This window comes from Formica exsecta, unplaced genomic scaffold (assembly GCF_003651465.1).
Source record: "Formica exsecta isolate Colony F162 unplaced genomic scaffold, ASM365146v1 scaffold47, whole genome shotgun sequence".
Classification (NCBI taxonomy): domain Eukaryota; kingdom Metazoa; phylum Arthropoda; class Insecta; order Hymenoptera; family Formicidae; genus Formica; species Formica exsecta.
The window spans coordinates 1217242-1242819 of NW_021851936.1; the positions used below are offsets into that span (position 1 = coordinate 1217242).

General features: G+C 35.2%; 5 protein-coding genes and 1 pseudogene across 6 annotated transcripts; 3 read left to right on the forward strand and 3 right to left on the reverse strand.

The window, feature by feature from the left end:
- Positions 1 to 82: 82 nt before the first annotated feature.
- Positions 83 to 9927, reverse strand: LOC115241184. 2 transcript variants are annotated; one of them, XM_029816822.1, is made up of 5 exons: positions 9472 to 9927; positions 4091 to 4187; positions 3099 to 3272; positions 1950 to 2314; positions 83 to 1490 (listed from the first exon to the last, which is right to left on the reverse strand). In XM_029816822.1, exons 1-5 carry the CDS (start codon positions 9481 to 9483, stop codon positions 633 to 635), a joined length of 1506 nt encoding a protein of 501 aa, XP_029672682.1. In that variant the 5' UTR covers positions 9484 to 9927; the 3' UTR covers positions 83 to 632. The 2 variants fall into 2 exon arrangements, with proteins under 2 accessions (XP_029672682.1, XP_029672683.1); XM_029816823.1 differs by lacking the exons at positions 4091 to 4187; positions 9472 to 9927 and adding an exon at positions 2568 to 2752 and having other exon boundaries at positions 3099 to 3219.
- LOC115241137 lies at positions 9747 to 10999 on the forward strand (annotated as a pseudogene).
- Positions 10605 to 14374, forward strand: LOC115241183 (centrosomal protein of 131 kDa-like). Its single transcript, XM_029816820.1, has 11 exons — positions 10605 to 11123; positions 11198 to 11421; positions 11567 to 11660; positions 11789 to 11855; positions 11931 to 12372; positions 12623 to 12840; positions 12956 to 13115; positions 13188 to 13444; positions 13520 to 13691; positions 13782 to 13945; positions 14067 to 14374. The coding sequence occupies exons 1-11, from the start codon at positions 11117 to 11119 to the stop codon at positions 14203 to 14205; spliced, it is 1944 nt and encodes a 647-aa protein (XP_029672680.1). The 5' UTR covers positions 10605 to 11116; the 3' UTR covers positions 14206 to 14374.
- A 311-nt stretch (positions 14375 to 14685) lies between these two features.
- LOC115241186 (GTP-binding protein 128up) lies at positions 14686 to 16884 on the reverse strand. Its single transcript, XM_029816824.1, has 8 exons — positions 16652 to 16884; positions 16407 to 16572; positions 16078 to 16208; positions 15674 to 15913; positions 15407 to 15575; positions 15182 to 15311; positions 14973 to 15095; positions 14686 to 14901 (listed from the first exon to the last, which is right to left on the reverse strand). The coding sequence occupies exons 1-8, from the start codon at positions 16691 to 16693 to the stop codon at positions 14799 to 14801; spliced, it is 1104 nt and encodes a 367-aa protein (XP_029672684.1). The 5' UTR covers positions 16694 to 16884; the 3' UTR covers positions 14686 to 14798.
- Positions 16885 to 17827: 943 nt separating this feature from the next.
- On the forward strand, positions 17828 to 21467 carry LOC115241105 (protein phosphatase PTC7 homolog). Its single transcript, XM_029816663.1, has 5 exons — positions 17828 to 18460; positions 19313 to 19492; positions 19593 to 19791; positions 19928 to 20184; positions 20497 to 21467. The coding sequence occupies exons 1-5, from the start codon at positions 18208 to 18210 to the stop codon at positions 20544 to 20546; spliced, it is 939 nt and encodes a 312-aa protein (XP_029672523.1). The 5' UTR covers positions 17828 to 18207; the 3' UTR covers positions 20547 to 21467.
- Positions 21468 to 22003: 536 nt separating this feature from the next.
- Positions 22004 to 25525, reverse strand: LOC115241106 (derlin-2). The gene is made up of 6 exons (XM_029816664.1): positions 25148 to 25525; positions 24547 to 24612; positions 24131 to 24298; positions 23890 to 24012; positions 23530 to 23693; positions 22004 to 23313 (listed from the first exon to the last, which is right to left on the reverse strand). The coding sequence occupies exons 1-6, from the start codon at positions 25244 to 25246 to the stop codon at positions 23211 to 23213; spliced, it is 723 nt and encodes a 240-aa protein (XP_029672524.1). The 5' UTR covers positions 25247 to 25525; the 3' UTR covers positions 22004 to 23210.
- Positions 25526 to 25578: the final 53 nt, after the last annotated feature.

The following is a 25578-nucleotide window of genomic DNA, read 5'->3' on the forward strand; positions in this document are numbered from 1 at the left end:
ATAAATCAAAAATAGACATATTCTTAAGATATATATAAAACTAAGAAATTTTGAGAGATTTCTAAAAAATTAATGAGATTAATATTATAAATTTTACAGGATCATAACATCGGAAATTTCTAAAAAAGAAAATTTTTGGGGGACTCTGCAAGAGAGAGAGAGAGAGAGAAGAGGAAATTCTGAAATCTTAGAAAAAGTTGAAGAACATTCTAGAAAATCCTAGAAGACTAGATTTAAAGAATTCTTAATTCACCAAATCTTGGATGATTTTTACATAGTTATATATCATTCAAGAATCGAGAAATTCCGCGTTAATTCTAGAACTTTCATAGATGTATTTGGCACGAAACGAAGCTACTTCGTTTCTTATTATTAAAAGAATATTTGGCAATCGTAGGAAGACTCAAGGAAGGAAGCTCTCGGGGAATCCTTGAAGGATTACGGAAGATTCCAAGAAATGTTATGACTCTCGGAAAAAATCACAAAAAAGTTGGAAAATCCTCGAATCCAAGAGAGTGTGACCACATAATGTTCCCCGTCCTTATTTCCGTTTACAACATGTCCTAAGTTAATAATAACCAGGAATAGGTGTATAATCTATCTATCTATCTATCTAGTAAAACAGCATCATATTAAAGTCTATCCTCCTCCTCCTCCTCATTATCCTCGTTATTCTCCTCGGACTCCTCCTTGTAGCCGGGATGCTCCGAAATCGCATAGTAGTTCCCGTTATAAATCACTCCGAGCTCCCGCAGAACATCGCCCCGGATGATCGCCTTGATCGTCCAATTGTAGCACTCTTCGCTCTCGCTTTCGCGATCCAATCGCTCGACGTCAAGGATCTTGGAGCTGAGTCGTTCTAGTATGATACCGATGTCCTTGATGCTAAGATGATGTTTCTGGTCAACCGTTAGCTGGTCGATCAAAAGCAGAAATTTCTCCGAGGTCACGATCTCGTCTTCCATTATCGTGTTCTCCGTCTCAGACTCGGAGCTGTCATGCTCTTGATGGTGATGATGATGATTATGATGCAGATGGAAACTGGTGGTGCCGATCAGACGCGAGGTCGACTCCTCGTCGGCGGTGTCGCGAAAGCGAACGTGACCTTTGCTAAGGCCGGGCCGCTTAGTGCCGTCCGACAGAGAGGATGGCGGCTGTGGCGATGGTGTCTGCGTCTGCGTTTGCTGTTGTTGCTGTTGATGCGGATGATGAGGATGTTGATACTGTGCATGCTGCGCATCCTGGATCGGCGACGTTGCCACCGACTTATGCACAGCGATTCTACGGCCCTCCTCGTGCAGGGCGCAGCAATGGAAGTCGCACTCGCCAACGGCGCCGCCGTCAGCACCGTTCACCGGGCTGCCGTTTCGCGCGACCGGTTGATGGATGTGATTTGAGCACTCCGGCGTGTGAATGTGGATGGTCGTGCTGTCGAACGAATTCGTGCCCTGTTTTACTAGGCGACCCGGCATGTGCGGCTGTGTTGGTTGCTGTTGTTGGGATGGAAATGAGTTTAATAATAATTGTTTAGTTCGTGTAAAATAAAAATTGCGAAAAAAGAGAGAGGAAAAGAGAGAAATAACGTAGTTAAAATCCAAAGATTTGATGATGCAACGATGCAACAGTGTGATATATCTAGTCCATTGTTTTAAAAAATTTGAAAAAAATTAACTTAGCAAATTAATAAATGTTGTATTGATTTCTTTAATTACAGATGAAACGGTCAGTCTAGTTGAGATCGAAAAATGCAATGGTTTTATTTTTTTTTTTTTTTTAATATCCGAGGTTTCATTTTGTCGGAATCTTAAGAAAATGAATTAGACTGTTCCACCACTAATCCCATTAATTGCAAATGATATAATAGTTTTAAGAAATCGCGAACTAGAAAAATAGTCGAGATAAAATCTGAAAAGGGAGAACGCTTGAATAAGACCATAATGTTTCAATACCATATCGTCATGATTTATCACAGTGATTCGCGGGCTGGTGTACCGCGTCGGGCCGATCTCACCGGGCAGATGCGTCGCCTTGCCGTCATAGCCGAGCTTGTCCAAGCTGGTCTGGATCACCAAGGACGGCCGTTGAGCGCCGCTCAGGTCGACTTTCTTAGTCGGCGAGTACTTGGAAGTCTGGGCATCCTGGCCTGCCTTCGATTGCTGCTGCTGTACCTGCGACGACGACGACGAGCGCTGGTCCCAGTGTAGCACCACTGTGACTCGGCCTTTATTGTCCATGATTTTCCACGATGGCGTCTCATCGTGCAACTCCAGCGCGTGGATCGTCTCGCAGACTATTTTCGGGATCGCCGAAATTGCTGGGAATACAGAAAAAGAACGAGTTGTTAGTTATTGGCGGATGCGAAAGCAAGGATACGGGTAGTGTTTGGTGCTGCAAGACGTGACAATCAGTGCCGATGATCCATCGCAAGAGTGCGAGATCCACAGATCTTAAGGGAGCTAAAGAATTTACAGATTTAAAAGTCTAAATAGAGGTTTCGGGTAGTATAAAGAAGATTGTAAAAGAATTCAAAACATCTAAAGAGAGCTTAAGAATAGAAAAAAACCTACTTGGTTGATCGTTTAAAGGCTTGTGTGTGTGTAAGGATTCAGTTTGATCCACGTGTAATTCAGTTTGATCAATTTTATCAGTTGCCTCGAAGTTAGTTTCCTCAACCAAGTTGCCGATTTCCATCAACCAAAGTTGATCGTTGTAATATCCCCTTTACATAGCAGCGCGTATGATTCTAAAGCAGCTATATATTCGAGGGTTCAAAAATCCAGAAAATCGAGACATTTGATAGTAGAAGGAAGAGCTACTTGGTTGATCGTTTAAAGGTCTGTGTAAGAAACCAATTTTTATTTGTAAATTAATTCAATGAGACTTTAATTTCTCTCTCAAATAATACACGTTTATAAAAAAAAAAAAACACCGTAACTTCCTGATATTTCGCAATCTTTTATATTCTTCAGAGACATTATCGTTTTCTTTAGACATCCTTTCGAATTTTCTGTCGTCCGTGTTGCTTCAACCTTAAATCCCTCAACCAAGCTGCCGATTTCCCCTAAGATCAATGGCGTGCAATGGGCCTTTTCACCTACCAGCGCGAATGATGTCGACGCCAGTGGGACACCAGCGTTCACCATGCCGCAGCAAGAGCAGGATCGTGTTGTTGCCTAGTGTCTTGAAGTACTCGCCGTCCTCGACTTGCGTGCCGTCCGACTCCAAAACTAGCGAGACATTCTCGTTTTGTGGCACGCCCAGTTTTTCCTTACCTGAAACCAAGGATTGGCCGAGTGTCAGATGACGTTTAGCATTGCGATAACGCTTCAACATCAGCGTGTACGGATGTGTGCATGTTCATGTGCGTTACGTATTCGTGTCTGTTCAGATAAGTGTGCGTATGCCACGTGTCGTTTGTACCGTGTAATCGTGTGAATGGCGTAGTTGCGAATAATAGTGGTGTGTCCTCGAACGAACGAACGGCGCTTTGTCTCTGAGAAATGTTGCGAGAAATGTGTGTTGCGGGAGCGACATTTTCAAAGGAACTTTGCAGATAATGCAATTCCGCGCTGCGATACGCCGCGCGGAAATATTTCCGAACGGAAATATTTCTTCGCCACCGGACATGTAAAAAATGTACCTCGAAAAGATGACGCCTGATGCTCGGCAGAAATTATCCTGAACAAGACATGTATTGATTTTTCATAAAAAATGAATCTGGTATCTGATTCTTTCTCATGTGATCTTGACGTCTTTTTCCTAATAATCTTTTTATGAGAGAATGTCCAGTATAAAAAAAGCGATACCTTGTAACGAGTGATCTAATATTTAAGTATCGTGAAAGAAATAAGAGTTACATACGATACGTTGCTGTTAATTTGAAATATTACGAAACAATAGACGGATAATAAATTACTTAATTATTTGAAAAGTATTTGTTCTGATAAATATGATATTTTGGAAACGTGATTTTAAATAAAATACCTCAATAGCTTAATATCTAAGTTGTGTTATCAACGTAGTTCGATTTTTAATCGTTTAATATTAAGTTTAACGAAGCTAATCTTTTAGATCTTAACATATTCCTCACCCCGGACAATCAATTCTTCAAAATTGCTAACGACCAGCCCTTTTCTTACGTTACGCCAGCTGTCCCATATCTTAAAAGGTCTCTTGGTCCGTAACTCCTGCAAAAATTAAATAAGACACAATTACCTTTTTTTTTAAATAATATTAATATCATTATTTACAACTATTAAATATAAAATATTTAAACAAAATACGGCAAACAAAAAAAAATAAATTATTAAATTATAGTTTGTGTAATCAAAAAAATATGGAATAGGAATTTATAAAATATTAGATATAGATAGTTCGCGAAGTAAAAATTAAATATCAAGAAATGAAGAGACACGGTGAAAAATCTATGGTGAAAAAGATTCCATGATTTTATTCTGGTGGAAAGGGCATGACATCTGGCATTGATTAATTTTAATATAGTGAAAAAATAATGGTGTGTACTGGACTTTAACGCACGATAAAGTTAAAAATGGTTGACATTTGCAATTTATTATTGACCTTAAATGTTCTCCGGAAGTTCATGCGAGTTGAAACGCTTTTTAAAAATAAAAATATATAACATTAGAAAAAGGGTAAAATAACAGATTTATGTCGGCACTGTTTAAGATATGCAATTTATTACTTATTTGCGCTCACATTTTTATAGAATAAATAACTCTGTGCAATCTTATACACTTTAAAAATTTGCACAAGTTTCCAAAATTGAAATAAATGATAATTTATAAAAATGGATTTGCCATGCATTTCGTAGCAAATTAAGAGACCTTGCAAATGAGCAATGACTCACACATAAATTAAAAATAATTTACGGCGAGAAAAGCCGTGTGAAGGCCTGAAGAAGTGACCCCGGGAAACGCTTGTCGCCCAGATGTTAAGTGGGGTAAATAATTTCCCAGCATGCTTTGTACACATACTGACCATGTAGAACGGCTGATAAATAAAATCTTTCATATAAAACTTTCACTCCGTCGTGAACAAAATTAACACGACATTTTTGGACTATAAAAAAGATTGTCACGAAATTGAACAAGTAGAACGGTTACTTTCAGTAGTTTGAATCGCTTACATTTATTGTTCTTTCAAGAAAAAAAATTAATAATCAATTTAAAATAATTTATAATATTTTTTATTTAATTTTTAATATAATGCCACAATATATTAAATAATATTTCTCAGCTTATATATCTTTATTATTTATACAAATTTTTGTATAAATTTAAATAAAAATTAATATATGATGATATATCAACACATGCAGGACGTACAGGACCAAAAAAATTATCCTAAGTCCATTAACATGCGTCTAATATTATATTAATAATTGACAAAAAAAGCAGGTGAGGAAAAAAAAGATATATATATATATATATATATAGAAGCAATGAAAATGATAATATAAAATAAAAATTATATAGGAGAAAATGAGAATTAACGTTTAGATGTATGCAAAATGAGAACTTCGTTCTTTAATGCAACTACATATTACAAAAAGCTTAAAAATTCTAGTTTCATTCTAAATCTTCTGCATCTAAGAATCTAAAGATATATCTTTTTATTTAGATTCTGAATATTCAAATATCCATAAAATCTTTTTTTCCTCCCTTTTTTTCTTTTTTTCTCTCTCATTCTCCCCATATTCAAAATTCTTAACGCTTTTCTGTATTTATGTTACATTTATCTAGATTGAATAGTATAAGATTTATATACATATATATAAAATCTTAAACGATAACATTTAATAATATCTGTATTAATAGCGTACACAAAGGAAAGACACTTACTACAATGATTTGGACGAATTTTTCTACAAACTTTCCACTCGAGAACGTTTTTTATTGAGAGATAATTATTTTATTAATTTATTTTAGAAGTGTATTTATTTTTTACACGATTTATTCGCGAATATTTGCTAAGCTCGTTTCATACACTTTATCGTACTTTGCACTGTGGATACACTTGCACTCTTCGATCGGCGAGATTGCATCCCGACGACGTTGCTAGCGATCTCGGAATAATGCGAGCTGAAGGGGTGCATTATGTTTGGGGTTGTCCCTAGTCTTCATCGGGGTGGCGCTAAGGGTGTACAGAACGCGTGCGCAGTTTATGCTCGAAAGCACTGACCTGGTTCAACCGATCTTAACTTGTAATATTGCTTATTTATTCTGTGCAGCGGTCGAATATGCCGGTCATTCATCACCTATATCAATATATGATTATTACATTTGTTAAGCATTTATTATTATTAAATGTATGTGCCACAGCAAAAGATACGAATACTTAATTTAACCGAATGTGTATAAAGAGAAACTCTATTTATTTTTATTTTATACGACAAGTTATTGCATTTATTCGTTATTACTCTCCAAATTCTATTATCTTATTGTTCCCCAAAATTAATTTCCAAAATTGACATATGCAGAGAGATTTAAACCGTAGCAAGATTTCAAAGGCTCATTTTTTTACGCATACAACGATCTGATCTAATTAATTACTATTTAATTAATTTAAAATTTCGAAACTTAACGAGTTATACATACAAATTTATATAACAATATAATAATCTAAATAACATTACATAAAAATACAGAAAAATGATAACAAGAAGATACAATATAATTTAGAATTCAGAATCAAGTATCAAAGCGCTCAACATCTCTAAGAATCTAGAAATTCAGAAATTGTGTGTGAGAAAAATCCAAGGACCTAAAATTGGAATGTTTATTTGAGCAATATAAGCCCCTCTCCTCGCATTCGCAAAGTCGCTATGGATGGAACTTAGTAAACAACATCGCAACGTGCTAACGAGCAAATAGGGAATCGCCTGCAGCTGCAGCGGACTCTGCAACGTGGATGTACCCAGGTGCACCCCTTAACGAAGTATCGTCGAGAACCGCCGCCGCTGCTGACGATTCCTCTGCAAATTTTTGATTTACTAAAACTCATCATATTCGAAGGATTCTAAAGTCATGGAATTTCAGATAACCAATAAAAGAATAATGCTAAACAAATATTTAATGGAATCCTTCTCTTTATTACAATGTTTTTTTCAATGTGCTTGAAACGTCTCTTTAAATATTCACATGTTAAATATATCTTTCAAAAAGCTTAAATATTTTTTCGAATTTTTTTTCTCTTTTTTTTACGTATTTTTTCCTTGATTTATTTATATACGAAAAATTAAATACGCAGATAATCTACAAAAAAAATTGGGATTTTTTATTAGAATTCATGAACTCAGGTGCATTTTTCAACAAGAAATCTGCTGGGATTTACCATCTCAAGAAATTTCTTTCTTAATTTTCATTAAATTAATTTAATAAAGGATATAGAGAGATTTGCTTTTACATATAATTTATTTAATTTTTTTTCTGTCCGGATTTGTGTATTTCACAAATTACAAATAGAATCAAACATTGCAAATCCAGAAAAATCTTTTTTGAATATTCCAAAAGATCTGACACGAGACCACAAATGTGCGAAGAAGCTTCTACAATAAAACAAAAAGGTTTACAGAAATTCTGTGAAACGTGACAAACGATGATAAGGATTTTGCATGAAAGAGTCTGCGAACGTGCAAAACGACGAGAAGAATTTTGTGAGCATACAAAGTAGCGACGAACGAACATACAATGAGGTACAGAGCGTTCTACGAACGAGAAAAGCATTCCAGCAATGAAAGAGTAACATTCTCGCGACTCTGCTCTGCTCTGTATAATTTTTAACATAAATAGGCTGAGAGAGAATATTTGAAAAAAAGCGTATCAAATTAAAAATTTGTATCCTGATTTTCTGCAAAACAAGATTGCAGCAACCCAATTGATACGAGACGATACGAGGATTCTAAGATTCTGCAAATCAGTGACGTAAAATTTACGAGCGACTAGTGAGGTGGACTGTAAGAAGGCGAAAAGCAATGAGGACGAGTCTATATGAGCGGGAAAAGCGTGAAGAAAGTTACCAGTAGACAAAACGGACGCAAAGATTCGGTGAACGCGCGAAGCGAAGGGGCTTCTATCTAGAAATAAAATGACGAAATGGATTTTGCGAATGGAAAAAATATGGAAAACGATTTTATGCACGAAAAAAACTAAAAAGAATGAGAAAAACACTACTAATGCTAAAAACGTCGTTAAAAGCTTCGCCAATGGAACAGAAATATTGACAACAAATATACAAAATGACAAGGAGCATTCTAGTATTCGAGAGAAGCATAAAATAAAATTATAAGAAATATTATAAGTTAGAAGAAACAAGAATAAAAATTACAAAATTTTTTAAGAATATGCGAAAATAAGTATTAATTAATATTAGATAGATAATTAAAAATCATTGTTAAGTAATTATTAATTGGATTACTGAGAAGAATATCGTACGAGGAAAATTTTGATAAGAAGAATTTTTGAAAACTGACAAAGAGAGAGAGACAGAAAGAATCTTAATAAAATTTTTTTAAGTAAAAGAAGATGATATAAAAGAGGAAAATGTTAAATATATCAAAGATACGATTCTCTATTTATCAAGAGATACATTCAAATATGTTTTTTCCCTATTTATTACTCCCCTTGGAAGTCGCGGATAGTGATAAACGACTCGAATCATAACTCAGAACATGTTCATAAACTAGGACAACAGCAGCGAGTATCTCTACAACTATGTGCTTTCATATTACAAATGAAGAAAAAGTGTGTCCATCACAATGGATGCTAGATGCGAAGGGATTAGGAATCTCAGGAATTATCGGAAAACGTTACAGAAGAATTTTCGACTGATAAAATCTAGCAAGGAGAGGTTTCTGATTGGATTTTAAACACATACGCGAAATAATGGAAAAAAAAAAAGCAAAATCAATCCTAAAAGAGTGAAATATTCTGAATTATATAACAAGAATTATTTCTGAAAGATATTCTGAACAGATAGGATCCTGTAAAAAAATAAAACGAGATTCCTGAAAAAGTAATCATATAGACACAATCGTAAAATAACCCAAAAGAACGAAACGGGATCGAAGAATCTGACGAGCAAGAAACTAGAACATTCGCGCGAATATCAATCTTTTCCTGAAGAAACGCGAACTTATCGAGAAAGAAAGATGGGGCCAAAGGGCTCGTCCCTTCGGCTGTTCGGCCTTGCCGAGAGGGTGATGCACTCTAGGGGGGTGCAAGCCGAGGACCGACCGTCGGGTGTCACGAGGTCACGTGAAAATAGGTCACCGAGAGGCGTCCTCTCCGTTAAAAGAAGATTTCCACGACGATGAGATTCCTTTGTTCGCAATTCAGATAGGCAGGAGTTTCCACGAGAATTTCCTTCCCCGGCCGCGGGAATGGATCCGCGGGGTGGATGCTGTACGCGCGCGAGAAAGGAGAGAAGGAGCTACCGGAAGGATATACATACCTCTCTTGCCATTACGTCATAGCCCTGCAGGTAAGGAACCGTCCCAGCAGCAAGCGCGCGGCTTTATTCCAAAGGAACGACCACCAAGGCGAGAAGGAAGAAGGCTGCACGTCGCATTATATATCGGTGGATGCTGCTGCTCTTTGGTCGCGCTGCTGTCCGCCCAGCTTGCTCGCGCGTACACCCTCGCAAGGTGTCTCTCTCTTTCTCTCTTTCCCTCGCGCCGTCTCTGCCTCTCTCTCTTTCCGTCTTTCTCTTTCTCCTCTGTCTCTCGAATGCGAGGAGGTAACGCGCTGCGACACCGCGTCTGGCTGGCTGCACTCTGGCTGGATTCACTGGCCGTATAGTAGCGGATAGTATCTACTGATAGGCTGACTAGCGGCTGGCTGGATTCACTGGCTGTCGACGACCGTAGTGTCTTCCCTTCCTCACGCGGCTGCTCCTCACCGAGACGCTGTCGCTGTCCCTGTCGCACCCGCGGCGCCGCGCCTCGCTCCGTCCCGCTCGCTCGCACGCACGTACGCGAGGTAGACGAGAGCGAGGAGCGCACAACACTCGCCGTTATATCCCCCGCGATTAAAGCACGGCCGCCCCCGGCCGGCCACCCCTGTGCTGCCGTGCCGCCAGGAGAGACGGAGGAGAAAGAGGGAGAAAGAGAGGGCGAGTGGAACGGAGGAGCGCGTGACGAGCAGGGGTTGCGGCGACGTACGTACGTGTACGTACGTCCGTCCGTTCGTCGACGTGGACGTGGACGTACCTGGCCCCGACGACCGTGCGATTAACCGGCGTGCGTTTAAGATTTCACTGGCGCATACGACGGGGGCCCTCGTCGCGAATTGTAACACTGGCTTCCTCCCAGCGGTTACTGCGGCGACTCCTAGTTTTAGATCGATTCTCCTACGGTACGTACCGCCGCGAGGGGTCGGAAGGGCCGCTCTGCACGTATACCCTCCCCGTGCGTCCCGGTCGCCCGCTTTGCCAACCCCGCCGCCGCCCGAAACCCCTAGGAAACCTCGCCCCGCGAGCGCCACCGACAGCCAGCATCCACGACTATTACGTGGGAAATGTCACCCTCGCACCCATCCGCCGAGGGTGCAGCGGGGATGATCTTGAGAGAAAAGTGTCTCCGAGGGTAAAGTCAATGCAGTTCTGGGAACAACGACGTTATTATAATTCTTTTTCTCGAGATTATTCGAAGAACAAAATTTTTCTTTTGACCGAGGGTTGAAATGAAAGGTATCAGATGGAAAGTAGATATTCCAGTAGATAATTCCATCGTATGGTCAGACAGTCGAGTCTTGCACCAGAATCTGTGAAAATTGATACAATTATTAGAACCAATATATATTATTAAAATTTAAAAAAAATTTTAAATCGTGCTCTTTAAAGAGAATAACGCATAAAATTCTTCTAGCTGTGTGTGTGTATCATAAATAATATGATATATTTTAGCCAAATAGAAAAGTATGGTTGTAAAAAAGGCGTTAGCGTCCCTTCGTTACAATTCACCTGCAATTAAATTATACATACGCACTGTAAAGTGCCTTCCCGACATGTAAGAGTATCAACCACCCCTGTTTGTAACACGTGCATTGCCATAGCGATCGCCGGGCGACGCATAAATAAAAGCGGCTGCACCAATGCAATGTATTGTATGTACGAAAGTTTGTCGACTAGCTTAGCTTGTCAGTTTGCTTCAGCAACGCGCGTTTTTCTCTGTAAATAGATATGTCAAACGTGGAAGGGAAGAATTTCTGTGAGAAAAAACACGATTTCAATCAAAATGTGATCGAGCCGTCTAACTCGTTCGAACAATTGTGCAACATGATAAACCAACTGGAAAAAGATAGCGGTATTGAAATTGTGGAATACAATCGAATGGATTTATTGGCTACTGACGTAAAATACGATGTCAATTTAGAGCCAGCATTGCGCAATTATCCGGAACATGTAAGCAAAATTTTTACTTGTCAAAGTCATTGTTAATTTTTAAAATAAAGATTGATTTATATTTTATATCATTGCATTATATTGCTATCAATAAATGCAATAATTTTATTAATATTTTAAATCAAATATATATGATCAAGCGCAGATTGAACCGGAAAAAGATGTCACCGCGAATAAATGTGATTCAGCTGCAACGACTTACAAAGACATAATGTCTTTTCTAGAAAACTTTGAAAATGGTATTAAAATTTAGTGGATTAAATTTCTCTTTCTCTCTTCCTTTTCAATTGTATTGTTAAATTCGCGTTTTAAAATTCTACTTATCCCGTTTACATTATATAAAATAAATAATTTTTCTACAATGTAGATGTGCCAGCGAATAACGTCATTGCGGAAAGTTCAGCAATTATAATCTCATCGTGTCAAAATCCTAGGTGACGATATTAATAATTAATTGTAAAAATTGAAAGAATCTTGTATATATATAAAAAATATCGTTCCTTCGGCAGAAATGATGTACAAAATAGCCGGATTTTCGACTGCCAGCAGGACGATTTAGAGACCGCGAGATTGCAAATCGAAGAAAAGAACGCGACGATAGAATGTTTGAAAAATCAATTAAAGTCCGAGCGTAAGGCGGCATGTGACAAAATGATGTCGCAAAAACGCTGTAACGCTATCAAAATGAAGGAGCTAGAGAACAAGTATAGAACGATCGTGAAACGTCACCAGAAGTTTATCGAACAGCTGATCGCCGAGAAGACAGATCTCGCGCAGAAATGCGACTCTCTGGCGCGACAGATAAAAGATATAGAACAGAAGATCCAGCGAGATTTGAAAGTAATTAATGAAAGACACGCCGTCGAGCTGCAACGCGCAAAAGAAAATATAGCTGCGTCGGAAAAGATCCGGCGCGAGCGATGGCTGGAGATGAAAACCTCGAAAATTAAGGTTGTCGTTAATTCACATTAATTATTATTAACAAATATAATTCAAAGACTCGTTTTAGCACTTATATAAAATGATGGCATTGAAAATAATAATCTATTCTAGAAGACTGTCTCAGTTTCTTCGTGAAAAAGTATAAGGATATCCAGTAGCTAATATCTTTAAAATTATAAGAATGGCAAAAATGTTATATGATGTAACATAATAATTACATAGCTCCTAATGAATAACGCAGGGATTATTTATATCACAGGAAATGACAGTGAAAGGATTAGAACCAGAGCTGCACAACATGATGGAGCAACATCAACGAGAGATACAGGAATTGAGACGCGCGCATATAAAGGAATTGCAAGACGCGGAATTGCGCGCGATGCGTAGATCGAATCAGCAGTTAGAGCAATTGCGAATCGAATTAACAGATAACCATGAGAAAATGTTGACCAAAGAGAAGGATATATTAACGATAAGGTGGGACATTAATTCGTGAACATATATTGATTCTAATATATATAATTTTAACTAAGTATTATAAATTTTAACTGACAAGTATTATAAATTATAATAAAATTTTGCATTTGATTAGATATAAAGAAAAACTGGAAGAGCAAGAGGCGCATTATCAGGTGCAACAAAAAACATTTGCGGAGCATTTCGAAAGAGAGAAATCTATACTTATTGCAGAGCAAAAGAAACGCGACCAGGAAACAAGCGTGATGATGCAACAAACGCAGTTGCATTTTCAGGTTTGCTTTAGAACAAAATTATTCTTCTACTATTGGTAAGACACAATCTGTATGATAGACTTTCCTCTGCAGAAAGAAGCAGAAAGATTAAAAGAGCAACAAGAAATTGCTAAGAGAAATTTCGAGGAATCCTTGAGAAATGAATGGCTCGCATGGGCAGATGATTATAAAAAACAACAAAGCGCAACTTTTATAAAGGCAGAGACTGCAATTCGTAATGATTGTCAAAAAGAGAGAGACAAGCAGATAGAGATCGCTATAGCTAGATTGGAAAAAGAATCTCGCGAGATGCGGGCTAAGTTGCAGCAAAGTTTCGATAATAAATTGGAGTAAGCTTAACAATATAATTTTTGTGTATGAAAATATAAATAAAATTATAACAATTTTACCGAAATTACTTTTAGACTAATGAAAGAAGATTACGATGCAAAATTGCAATCTGCAATTAATAGCGAAAGCATTCATAAAAATAAATTATTATTATTGGAAGAAAGATTTAAATGTACAGAAACCCAGTTTGAGAAAACAGAAAATAGATTAAAAGAATGCATGTCCAATCTAAATAATATGAATGAGGTAAATTTTATGTAATCACATTTTATAAACATATTGTGATTGTGATCATATAGCTACAATCTTTTTAATCATTTCTGTAATTTAATTTAGATAGTCGTAAAATTGACTACAGAAAAAGATAATGCAAAAGAGATAGCGAGGCAGGAAATTGAGACAGAGAAAAGAGAACTGGAAGACAAGATTGCATCGCTTTATCAAGAAATAATTCAGAATAATGCTAATAGAGATCAATTTATGGCACAATTGCATAGCAGGTTAAAATTTAATATTCAGCAAAATAATAAAAAAATTAAACATGAATCAGTATTTAAAAATAATACATTATAATATATATATATATATATTCGCATTTATTAAAATATTTTTTTATTTCAGGATAAAACTCGTAATCACTCAAAAAGCTTTAACCATAAAAAATCTCAATAAAAAACTCCATGATGCTCATTCAAGATGTGAACACTTGGAAAAATTATTGGATCAACAGAGAAAAGAATATATTTTAAAAACATTGTAAATTTTATTTATATATAAGAGTGTGTGTGTATATATATATATATGCTATTTGTAAAGGATGAATTAATATTTTTACTGCATACACACATACACAACAAAAATAGCTTTGCCATCATTTAGATGCAAATTGTGTGCGTGTTTTCTTCTGAACATGAATTATATGCTATAAAATATAATATTAGATAAATAAGAAAGAGAAACCATTAAAGTAATTGACAATATACATGTAAATATATGTAACCATACAATAAAAAACAGATTTATATTTTATATTATATATAGATCTGTTAAAGAAAAAGTTTAAGTGACATGTATCAAATATCACAACCTCAAGATTATTTTATATAAAATTTTACATATAAAATCTATAATGTTGTAGTTAAAAGTTAAACAGATTTTCATCAATTGCATTTGTGCATATTCTATTTGTCAAATGCGACAGTGATTTAAACATATTATGTGTGCATATACATGTAATATATCAATCATATATAATTTATTAAAATGCAATCTTTTTACAAATCTGACATCATTAATCTCATCGGTAAAGTTTTTATTTGCGCACTGCCAAAAAATGATCATAAAGAAAAAAAGTCACACTTTCTTTACAATTTGCACAACGTCTTCATCACAAAGAATATGATCCTTTCCCACTTTCTGTGGCTGATGTTTCACGGATGAACCCCATACCAATGCACTGCAACATGACGAATTAATTAAAATATCTATAAAAGAATATATAAAACACTTGAAATATGAAAAACTTACTATTTAAATTCTTTCGCGATCGATCTGTGAAGCTTATTACAAAAATCTTCAACGGTTCGTTTTTCGGTGTTTAATACTACGGGTGCATTATAGTCCGGAAGTTGTCCTTTTGGCTTGGTATAACTGTTGTAAAAATTCAAATTAATCATTAAACTCTTTAATAGACACAAATTAAGTTATAAAATAATACTTAAATCACATAAACTTACATCCTAACAAGTTGCAAATAATCCCACATCTTCTCTAGCAGGTCATCAAAGTTCCACTTGTGATGGGCTGAGATCGGTACACAGTGTGGAATTTTATAAATAACATCCAATTCTTCTATACTTATTTGATCTGTCAGAAAATTCCCATTCAAAAATATATATATATATATATATATATATTTTTTTTAATATATAGACGATATAAATCACAATTAGCAAAGTTACCTATTTTATTTAAGAGATAAATGCAAGGAACATAAACACGATTCCCTTCTATAACGTCGATCAGATCGTCAGAGGTAGCGTCGTACCTTAATGTGATATCTGCATTGCTGATTTTATATTCTGACAAAATCATCCTTACTGTGTCATAATCGAGTTCGGTTTGTGGACACTACAAACAAGCACAATAGCATTTTATAGTATTTTTTTTATGCCATATAAATTATATTTATATTAATTGATTATTCTCTTAACAGATTATTTTCTTACCATAGTTTGCAGATTGATACCACCCTTATCCTTCTTCTTGAAAGTTATGTTTGGTGGTTGTTTATTCAATCGCAGGCCGAAACCTTCCAATTCATGCTCAATTAACCTTTTGTGCCCAAGCGGTTTGAGCACATCCAAAACAATGAAGATTAAGCTGCACGTTCGTGCTACAGCAATAACTTGTCGTCCACGTCCCTTACCATCCTTTGCACCTTCTATAATACCTGGAAGATCTAACAGCTGCAAGATGCATTCTGTTACAATCTTAACTTGATTTTATTTCTGTATACAAATGACAAATTTCAATTCTAACCCCAATTAACCCCAAAAATATTTATAAACCATTGTACAGAACATAAAACCAAATATTTCTTAATAATAATTAAGACTATATTTTGGATTACCTGTATCTTTGCTCCTTTGTATTTTATGCAACCAGGAACAGTCGTGAGTGTTGTAAACTCATACTCAGCTACCTCAGAATACACGCCAGCAAGCGTACTCAACAGCGTGGATTTTCCAACAGATGGAAAGCCTACAAAAATTTAATTCATATATAAAATCATGTACAAGATGAAACGTAAAATACTGTCATATATAATCTATGAATGTTTGTCATATCCTCCAAAATGTAATTATGGAGTATGAATAGAAAGACACTCAGACTGACATAACATTATAATGCAGCTGTTATACGGATCATAAAATAACAACAAAAATACGAGAAACTCACCGACAAAGCCGATACGAGCATCACCGGTCTTGGCAACCTCGAAACCCTGCTCGCCACCCCCGCCGCCACCCTTGGGAGTAATTAACTCGCGCCTGAGCTTGGCTAGCTTCGCTTTCAGCAGACCCAAGTGCCCAGAAGTCGCCTTGTTCTTCTGGGTACGGGCCATCTGAGAGAGAAAATCACCGTGAATGATAACATCGTAGATTGCAACGAGATTCGTTGCGATTTGCAGAATAATGGGTTACCTCAGCCTCGATGGAGGCGATTTTTTCCAAAATCGTGCTCATCCTTGAACCTGAAAAAAACTGTGGAAAATAGCTTCAAGTTCAAAAACAAATCGTTCAGCTGAGAGAATCTGTCACATTATTAAAATTACAGAAACGTCGAAATAATAAAGTGACCGGGCACATTACACGTGCACACATGCATATGTTAATTCGTGGTTAATTCCGCCAACACTGGCCATCACAACCATAGATCATGTGCAATATCTCTAGATGAGAAACTGAGAAGGTAAAATTGGAAACTTTCTAGGAAAAAAATACTAGACATTTGATATTATGGCCGGTATTCATAGTCCGTTCTTATATTCAAGATCGTCTTAAGTACGATCTTAAGATACTATGCGGCCATTTCATTGGTTGAATGGGATCTTAAGACGACCCAAGACCACACTTAAGACGATCTTGGATATAAGAACGGACTATGAATACCGGCCTATGGGTGCTTTCCAGCAAGAAAGCACATAAACACAATGTCATATGATTGGCTGTCAAATAGAAAAATTTTCGAGACTTTAAAAATTCCCTATTTGACAGCCAATTGTGTGACATTTGTATCTCTCTGTGTCTCCTTGTTAAAAAGCACCCAATATTACGTAATTGGCAAAATTTTTTTATTTGACTTATCGCTATCCGTAGTATATACTATATACTAGAATGACAAAACATCACACGCAGCTAATAAAATAATAAATCCATAATATTTCTCCGCAATTTTGATCCACAATTATAGATCTAGCATGGACATACATCAACCGGCCGTTTTATCGTGGCATCAAAAAATAAATCTGGCCATGTAGTTTCGGCGACTCTAAAATAGATCCAGTTGACGTTACTGTATTAACTAGAAAAAGCGTTTTATGAAAAACGGCGGCGTGACCCCTCTCAAGCTTCTCCCTGATGTAACATTGTTTAAAATTAGTATCATTACAAAATTTTAAGGTTTTTCGAACAAACTTAAATAAAACCGCATAAAGAATATATGCTTAGAAAAATTTATTTATTAAATATCTGATTTTTATTGATTTTATACAAATATATCTGAATAGACGTCAATAAGCGTTTATAGAATCGTTTGGATAAGCCTTTATGATTTCTCTCATAAATTCCACTCGTGTAAAACGAGCCTAAACGCAAAGTCTAATCGGTCTCGACGCCAGCGCGCCACGTGACCGCGCACCAAGTCGATCGTCAACGCCAACCCTTTCGCGTACCCGATGTAATTCAGTGGATTCAGTGTGGTATGAGGTGTATGAACGATAAGTGTGAGGATCGCGATCGTGGTGAACTTTTCATTGTACGACTCCCTCGGTCACGAGTCTAAATAGAGTGTGTAAAAAGAGAAAAAGAGAGAGAGAGAGGATGGCGTCGAGACGGCTGTAAGAGCCGTCTATTGTGGGACAATTGAGGAAAACGAAACGAAAAAAACCGAGTAAGAATGCGCGTTGTAATGTCAATCTCTCCGATGCTAGTCGCGTGCTTTTGGTGAGCGCGACATTCGGTTAGTATCATTTCGCGCGATGCAATCCATTTATTGGACTGGACGGCTGCTGTCGCGCGCGCTCTGGAACGGCATCGCGAGCTGTAGCACCTCGTGCGGCACCGAGCAGCAACCGAACGCGGTTGTCGCGAGCAGCAGCAGGCGCCGCGAGGCCTCGCTCATCTCCGCCGTGTGCGGTTTCCCGAAGGAGCTTGCCCGGAGCCGAATACGCAAGGGCCAATTCGGCGACGACGCCTGGTTCACCGCCAAGTTCAGGACGGCCGAAGTCATAGGTGAGGCGGAGAGGCGCGACGTTCTGCGATTATATCCTTTCTGACTCATAGTAAAAGTTTGTTCTTTCCTTCCTTAGACTTTCACTATACTTTCCCTTGACGTTTGTCCCTTTTCTCTCTTTCTTCCTTCGAATCCAGTGTATCTCTTCCAAATACAAAAAATGTCAAATAGCATTGCTGAGAGGATCTTATAAATCTATTCCCTTTGGCTAGTTTGTGTATTTTTGTATAAATGTTTCCTTTTTCTTTCTATCTTTCTCCAAATCCTGATTATATCGCTTTACTTTGATTATAGAAAATTAAAAGTTAAATGCATCTGAAAAGAACAGACTTATACTTTAGTTTTGAAATAACAAGAAATGTGTCATTATTGGAGACGATGTGGAATTTTTAAATTGCTAAATTTTTCACAGCCTATCTAAATTTTAAATATATTTTCACACCAGAAAAGTCAAACAGATCTGTTTCTTTCAACTGCATTCGCTACATTTGAAAAAAATGAAATAAGCATATATTCAGCCTTTAGAAAAAGGGAAAGGAGAGACAATTTTAAAGAAAGAGAAAAAAATGCAAGAAAGTACAAAGAATGCAGTTGAAAAGAGTAAAATTCAAAATTCAATATAAAATATATATTTTGGAATATATTTTTTAGAATAAACTTTGAATTATTCTAAAATCATATGCTCTTCTTTTTCATATAATTATTTATATACATGGCTATATTCTCTCTTCTCTTTATAATTATATTTTATTATGTAAGAATATAAAGTTAACTAGCATTATTGAGATAATATTACATAAAGTGCTATTACATACATTTAGTTCTAATTATTTTAAATTATAATTTTCCAGGTGTTGCTGATGGTGTTGGGGGATGGCGACATTATGGAATTGATCCAGGAGAATTTTCTAATTTTCTGATGAGGACTTGTGAGAGGCTAGTCTCTATGGGTAGATTCAGACCTACAGAACCAGCTGGCTTATTAGCTCGTAGTTATTATGAATTATTAGAAAATAAACAACCAATACTAGGTAAGCAGAAAAATAAAAAAAAAATGTCAAAATTGATTCACAATATATAACTGAAAATATTGCTCCGAGATTGATTTCTGATTGTTAATATCTTTTTTAGGTAGCAGCACGGCATGTGTAATAGTTCTTAATAAAGAGACAAGCAGCATTTATGCAGCTAATATAGGAGATAGCGGCTTTGTAGTCGTGCGAAGGGGAGAAGTGGTGCATCGCTCCTCGGAGCAACAACATTATTTCAACACTCCCTTCCAATTGTCGCTTCCTCCTCCAGGACACTCTGATATGGTACTTCGCGATAGGTACATCTCATTTTTTATATATTATATTTTAACTACATATTTAATTGCATGTAATAATATTTACATTATGTGATACCATGATTACCATAGAGAAAATAATTATGAATAATAATCTTCCCTTTTCTTCTTTTTTTAGTCCAGAATCTGCTGACACTTCGAGTTTCGGCGTCGAGGATGGCGATGTAATCCTTTTGGCAACCGACGGGGTATTCGACAATGTGCCTGACCAGTTGCTAGTCACCGAGATGCAGAAAATCGAGGGCGAGAGGGACCCGACAAAGATCCAGTGTGTCGCTAACACGATAGCGTGGATGGCGCGTCGTTTGGCCTTTGATGACGCCTTCATGTCTCCGTTTGCTCAAAGTGCCCGAGAGAATGGAATTGATGCAATAGGTATGTAAAGAGAAAACTATATTATATATTTCATTTATATCCTGTTTCAAGCAGCTTCGCATTAGTATGAACAGAGAAATTACTTTATAAAAACAGCCTGGGAAGCTACAAGCTAAATTTTTAATATGCAACAATTTTTTTTTTTTTTATAATTAAATCTTAATTGCATAATTTTTTTTATTTTATTGTGATTACTATTTTTATATTAGAACTTAATCCGCTAATAAATTAATAAATTAATAGATGCTAAGTTTAAATTAAGAATGCTTGATGAGAAAAAGAGCGTGCAAAAATAGATATCAAAATTTTTAGGTGGTAAACCAGACGACATCACGGTGCTTTTAGCAACGGTGGCGATATGATAAAACAATAAGCGACAAGTGTACAATAGAGCCCCGATAATCATTGTATTATAGTTCATGTCATTGCGTATATGTATTTAGTTATACATCATATTAATCCTATATATATACATATATATATATACATATATATATATGTATGTGTATGTATGTATGTATATATAATTTTAATCATTTATTATTTAAATCGAAATAAATGGTTTTATAAAATCATTTCTTATTCTCTATTCATTATTATTCATTTCTTTACAGCTCTTTGATAATTATTAACGTACTCTTTGGCGATTGTGGATGCATTTGTCGATTCACTCTTTCAGCATTTTTATATACCATTTATCCCATATTAATTTACAGTAATTTTGTCGCTTTCTTTGATTGTAAGCCTTGGCTTAAAAAAATGCTTAAGAATCAGACGAATCAAAATTGAATTAACATTTTGTGAATTTTGTATATTTAATAAGATACTGAAAGAGTTAATACAAATGCATCCTAACAAGAAATTATTAAAGATGTAATTATCATTAATTACATCGATTGTCGGAATGACAATATGTTAATGTCTAATAAGAGGCCAGGAATCCCAGGATTAACAATTCAAAAAACCAAAACCATAACATCCATATCAAAATTAGAGAGAAATATAAGATATATATTAAATATTTATCTAGTTAAAAATTTAATATAAAGATATGAAAATCCATAAAGTTAAGAATCAAAGGAATAAATCATGCAAATGATAAGCATCCTAGGACCCTGAAAGCCAAAAATATAAGAAAAGAGAAATATAGGCAAATCTAAAAGAAATTCGAATTTCATAATGATTTAAATCTAGAATTCTCGAAGAAGAATAAAATATTCAAAGAATCTTAGAATTCGCGATTAGAACGGTCACAATCGGGAGTTTGAATTCCCTTTTTTTTTCTAAACCAATATACTGCAGAATAAATTCACATTAATATTTAGAGGCAATCTGCATTAAAAATTCATGTTTGTTTAGCTTAGAATACCATTGCGCATAACATTTACAAGGATCACAGAAAAAGTTATATCAAAGTTAGTTATTAATTATACATGGCAAAGTAATGTCTACTTTCCAACTAAAAAAAAAATTATCTTACAAAGTTGTATTAGAATTGAAGAATGCACCCTTTTAAAGATTCAAGATGGTTATCTCTTTTACAGTTATATTTTTCTTTTTCTTTCATTAAAGAATTTTTAAGAGAAGAATGATATGTAAAATTTGTTATAACATTTATTAACATTAAACAATAAATTGATCATAACAAAAAAAAAAGAAAAAAAACATTACTTTTCCATTATTCCCACAATGCAAAGAAGAAGCGACAATTATTAATTATAATCAATGCAAGTCTCCATTATATTCACATAGTACATAATATACATATATGAACAAAATGTGGGAAGGTGTGTATATATTATATTATTTCTTTAGTTTATATTTAACGATTTGTACTTTGTAGATGTTGCCTAGATTACACTTCACTATATTAATAAATATAAATAAATGCTTTAATACACTTTAAAATAGTCTCCCTTGCACAATGGCATTTTCTCTCTTTCTCTCTCTCTTCCATTGATACTTGCAAGAACTATGAGCACGATGAATGTATCACAAAATTACCACCGATCGCACATATCGCTCTTACAAAAATGACGCTCTCGATATAGTAAAGCTAATTAATTCGCGAGTGTGAAAAATTACGACTTCCATGCACAAAACCGGAAGTATATATTCGCGATAGATAGACTTAACCCTCGGAATGCCAATTCAATTGCACTTGCGTGCATGTGAAAGACTACTTCTATTGAATTGCAGAATTCAGATATAAATCTGCGAAAATTTTACTACTCATTATCATTAATATGTTAGAATGTAATGTTACCATACACGACATTAGAATCATATATAAACAGTCTGTACACATCGTATATATCTACATAATAACAATTAAAATTACTATTTTTACAATTGGATTCATAGATTTCAAATTAATTACAGAATAATCTTCTCAGATAAAACAAAATATGTAATTCTGCTTGTATTCTTTAAATAAATCAATTTAATCCATTATATTTTTTGCAATAATGCTAGAAGCGCAACGTTTGGCTTCCAAAGAGTTAATATCGATATAAACTGGATTTTGTGTGCAAAAACGAATAATGAAGAACATATATGTGAATGTGCATGTACAGAATTTAAAGGAAATAATAATAGCTCACTGATTATAAACGTTTTACGTACATATCTCCAGCTCTCATCTATATATAGGATATATAAGAATTTGTATGCTTTTTCTTGTTCACAAATTCCTTGAAAAGTTTGGAGTCAACTTTCCCTCGACGATTAATTTGATTACAGAAAGATTATCAACTTTTATTGGACAATTCCTCAATTGAAGAAAACAGCTGGGATCTTTCTAATATATATATATCTTGTATATTATCCTTTACATTTCTTTTATAAACATCTTGCATATTATCCTTGTCATTTCATTATACGTCTTTGCATACACAAATCCAAACATCAAGTTATTAATAACTCTAAAGATGAAGGAACAACGATGGGGACGCACGCTTCTGCAATGTTCTCGGGTAATTTGATATAAGAAACAGCATTAGGAAGAAAATTATTGAATGTTTTGATCACTGCACATTGGCTTCCTGTCCCCAATTGAAGCCACCTGGTCTGTCTTCCGGCGGCGGCATGTAATCCGGATCTTCAGGATGTGCGTCAAACAAAGTCTTACTATGGAGGAGGAAAAAAAAGATTATATATATGATCTCACATTTGTTATCTAGTGTTAGTCAATTCTACATCTTTTTTCAATAAGAAAAATTTGCCGATTGATAATTTTATTAATTAATTTTGCAAAGAGAGGAAGAATTGTAATTTATTTAATGTTAAGAATTTTTATTTTAATTCTAACCTTAATTTTGCATAATTGTAAATTGTAGCACTTACAGTATTTGTGGAGTTTTTAAAATCCGAAAACCGCCTCTTAACCGCGGAAATACATCCTCTGCGAAATAATAAGTATGCCCTACCGCCATTCCAACAAGATCGACCCATATTGTATTACCAAGCAACACAGAGAACCCCAGCAGTACCCATGGTAAATATGGAGCCTGTAAAATATGAAAAAATATCAGTAGCAGTAATATTAGTAATCATTACAGACAAATCAGTTATCTAATACAATAAAATAATAATGTATAATAGCTAGTTGTATTTAATATAAATCACAATAATCATAAAAGGATAAATGATGATAAGATACGAAGATAAAATCTAAGTCAACATTTAAAAGAAAGTAGAACCTACTTGAAAATTTAAAAGTCCAAAGAAGTTCATCCTGACAAAAGGATTTCGTCGCGACCATACATACACTAACATTATCGTGAATGCATGTCCTAGGAACAGCAGATTGACGAAGAATGCAAAAGTCTGCAGATAGTTAAGGAATAATAATAATAAAGGATAGAAAAATTTTTAACAATACAATCTTAATATCTGAGTAACAATATTACTAATTATAATAAGCGATATATTTTCCCAAGGATACGATCATGCATATTCCGCCAAAAATGAACATCATTACAAAATCAGCTGTTCTCCTGCGAAACGATCCTTCTTCCAACATACGGCAATATCGATATGTGAATATCATATTGAACAGTAGGTTGAACCCAATATTCCCAAAAAACAAGAATGTTGTTATTAACCGCCATATCTGCAATAATTCAAAGTGATGTTTCTTAAAGAATGAGTATTGGTCATTAATATAATTCTAAACTATCAATAATTGTTAAAATAATTAAATGCTACATATAAGCTGTTGCAATATATAATACAACAAAATATAGAGAAAAGTATAAATCTATATATACAAGTTTTTCCTTAGCAGTATGACTTTTGGACTATGTTATATAATGAAGTCAAGTATTTTGCATTGCTATTTGCATATCTGTATTTTCATACCTGGTACTGTTCCACAATGAGAATTGGATTGAAATATAATTGAAATGGAGACACCAAGTCCAATTGCTGAAATATTTAGAATAATTAAGTTCAAATATATTTCATTCACATACAAATATATTTCAATGCATTATATTGTTAATTAATTAAGTTTATTATTCATTTAACTAAAGTTATTTATAAATATTATAGAAATCGTATTTTATTTTTATAAAGTATTTATTTTTATAGAGTTTCCATTAATTATTATCTTTTTTGTATAATTATTGAATATAAAAACAGCAAACGGATTACGCTGATATAAATTAAGTTATTAAACATATAAGATTTAATGATCTCATAAAAAGATATCAGAGATTTATAAATCTTACAAATATAGATCTAAAACTGCGAGAAATTAAAGGTCTGAAAAAAATAAGGGCCAAGAAGTATCTCAAGAATTTAGGAATCTAAAAATCAAGGGACTCCGGATTGAAAATACGTACAAGAGGACAAGTTCTATATGTCTAAAAAATCGTGATGACAAGGAAAGATACGTGGAACTTCATACACGATTAAAAAGGGAGACAGAGGAGAGGAAAAAAAAAAACAAGATAAATACCACGGCAAGAGTCGTGATGACACAAGCTGTGGTGTAAGCCCGCGTCACCACGGGCATCTGCATGTACTCGTGCCATAATGCTTCGTAGGCCATTGGCATTGATTATCGGCGATCTTACGACCGTATTCCTTCCTTGATACCTCGCAGCTGCACTCTCGCCGCTTCTTATCCTTTTCCCGCTTCACCATCGCATGTTGCACCAGCGCGGCAATGTTATCTGCACATCGTATTAATTTGTTGTCCGCACGATTTTTGTACACGTAACACGTGAAATTGTCACCGATTTGCCCAATCTTGGTCACGTTGTGGCCAATTGCCGAGGAGGAACTTTTTCTCTCGCAGATTGCCGGTCTGCTCATCGATCATCTGTTCGCGTAGCAGCGAACTTCATCCATCACCTCGGATTGTTTACGATCAGACGCTGATTAAAC

What these genes read in the sequence shown, in the direction of transcription:
- LOC115241184 (XM_029816822.1), bottom strand. An exon ending in TGAAGAATTGATTGTCCGGG is followed by an intron (nt 3,273 to 4,090) that starts GTGAGGAATATG and finishes CCTTGGTTTCAG; the next exon opens with GTAAGGAAAAACTGGGCGTG. An exon ending in TGATAAATCATGACGATATG is followed by an intron (nt 1,491 to 1,949) that starts GTATTGAAACAT and finishes TCCCAACAACAG; the next exon opens with CAACCAACACAGCCGCACAT.
- LOC115241183 (XM_029816820.1), top strand. An exon ending in TGCGCAATTATCCGGAACAT is followed by an intron (nt 11,422 to 11,566) that starts GTAAGCAAAATT and finishes GATCAAGCGCAG; the next exon opens with ATTGAACCGGAAAAAGATGT. An exon ending in ATGGCACAATTGCATAGCAG is followed by an intron (nt 13,946 to 14,066) that starts GTTAAAATTTAA and finishes TTTTTATTTCAG; the next exon opens with GATAAAACTCGTAATCACTC.
- LOC115241186 (XM_029816824.1), bottom strand. Translation starts at nt 16,693, where the DNA reads ATGAGCACGATTTTGGAAAAAATCGCCTCCATCGAGGCTGAG. An exon ending in TCGCCTCCATCGAGGCTGAG is followed by an intron (nt 16,573 to 16,651) that starts GTAACCCATTAT and finishes TTTCTCTCTCAG; the next exon opens with ATGGCCCGTACCCAGAAGAA. An exon ending in ATCGCGAAAGAATTTAAATA is followed by an intron (nt 14,902 to 14,972) that starts GTAAGTTTTTCA and finishes GTCATGTTGCAG; the next exon opens with TGCATTGGTATGGGGTTCAT.
- LOC115241105 (XM_029816663.1), top strand. Translation starts at nt 18,208, where the DNA reads ATGCAATCCATTTATTGGACTGGACGGCTGCTGTCGCGCGCGCTCTGG. An exon ending in CAGGACGGCCGAAGTCATAG is followed by an intron (nt 18,461 to 19,312) that starts GTGAGGCGGAGA and finishes ATAATTTTCCAG; the next exon opens with GTGTTGCTGATGGTGTTGGG. An exon ending in GAATGGAATTGATGCAATAG is followed by an intron (nt 20,185 to 20,496) that starts GTATGTAAAGAG and finishes CAAAATTTTTAG; the next exon opens with GTGGTAAACCAGACGACATC.
- LOC115241106 (XM_029816664.1), bottom strand. Translation starts at nt 25,246, where the DNA reads ATGCCAATGGCCTACGAAGCATTATGGCACGAGTACATGCAGATGCCC. An exon ending in TTGGACTTTTAAATTTTCAA is followed by an intron (nt 23,694 to 23,889) that starts GTAGGTTCTACT and finishes CATATTTTACAG; the next exon opens with GCTCCATATTTACCATGGGT. An exon ending in TTAAAAACTCCACAAATACT is followed by an intron (nt 23,314 to 23,529) that starts GTAAGTGCTACA and finishes CCTCCTCCATAG; the next exon opens with TAAGACTTTGTTTGACGCAC.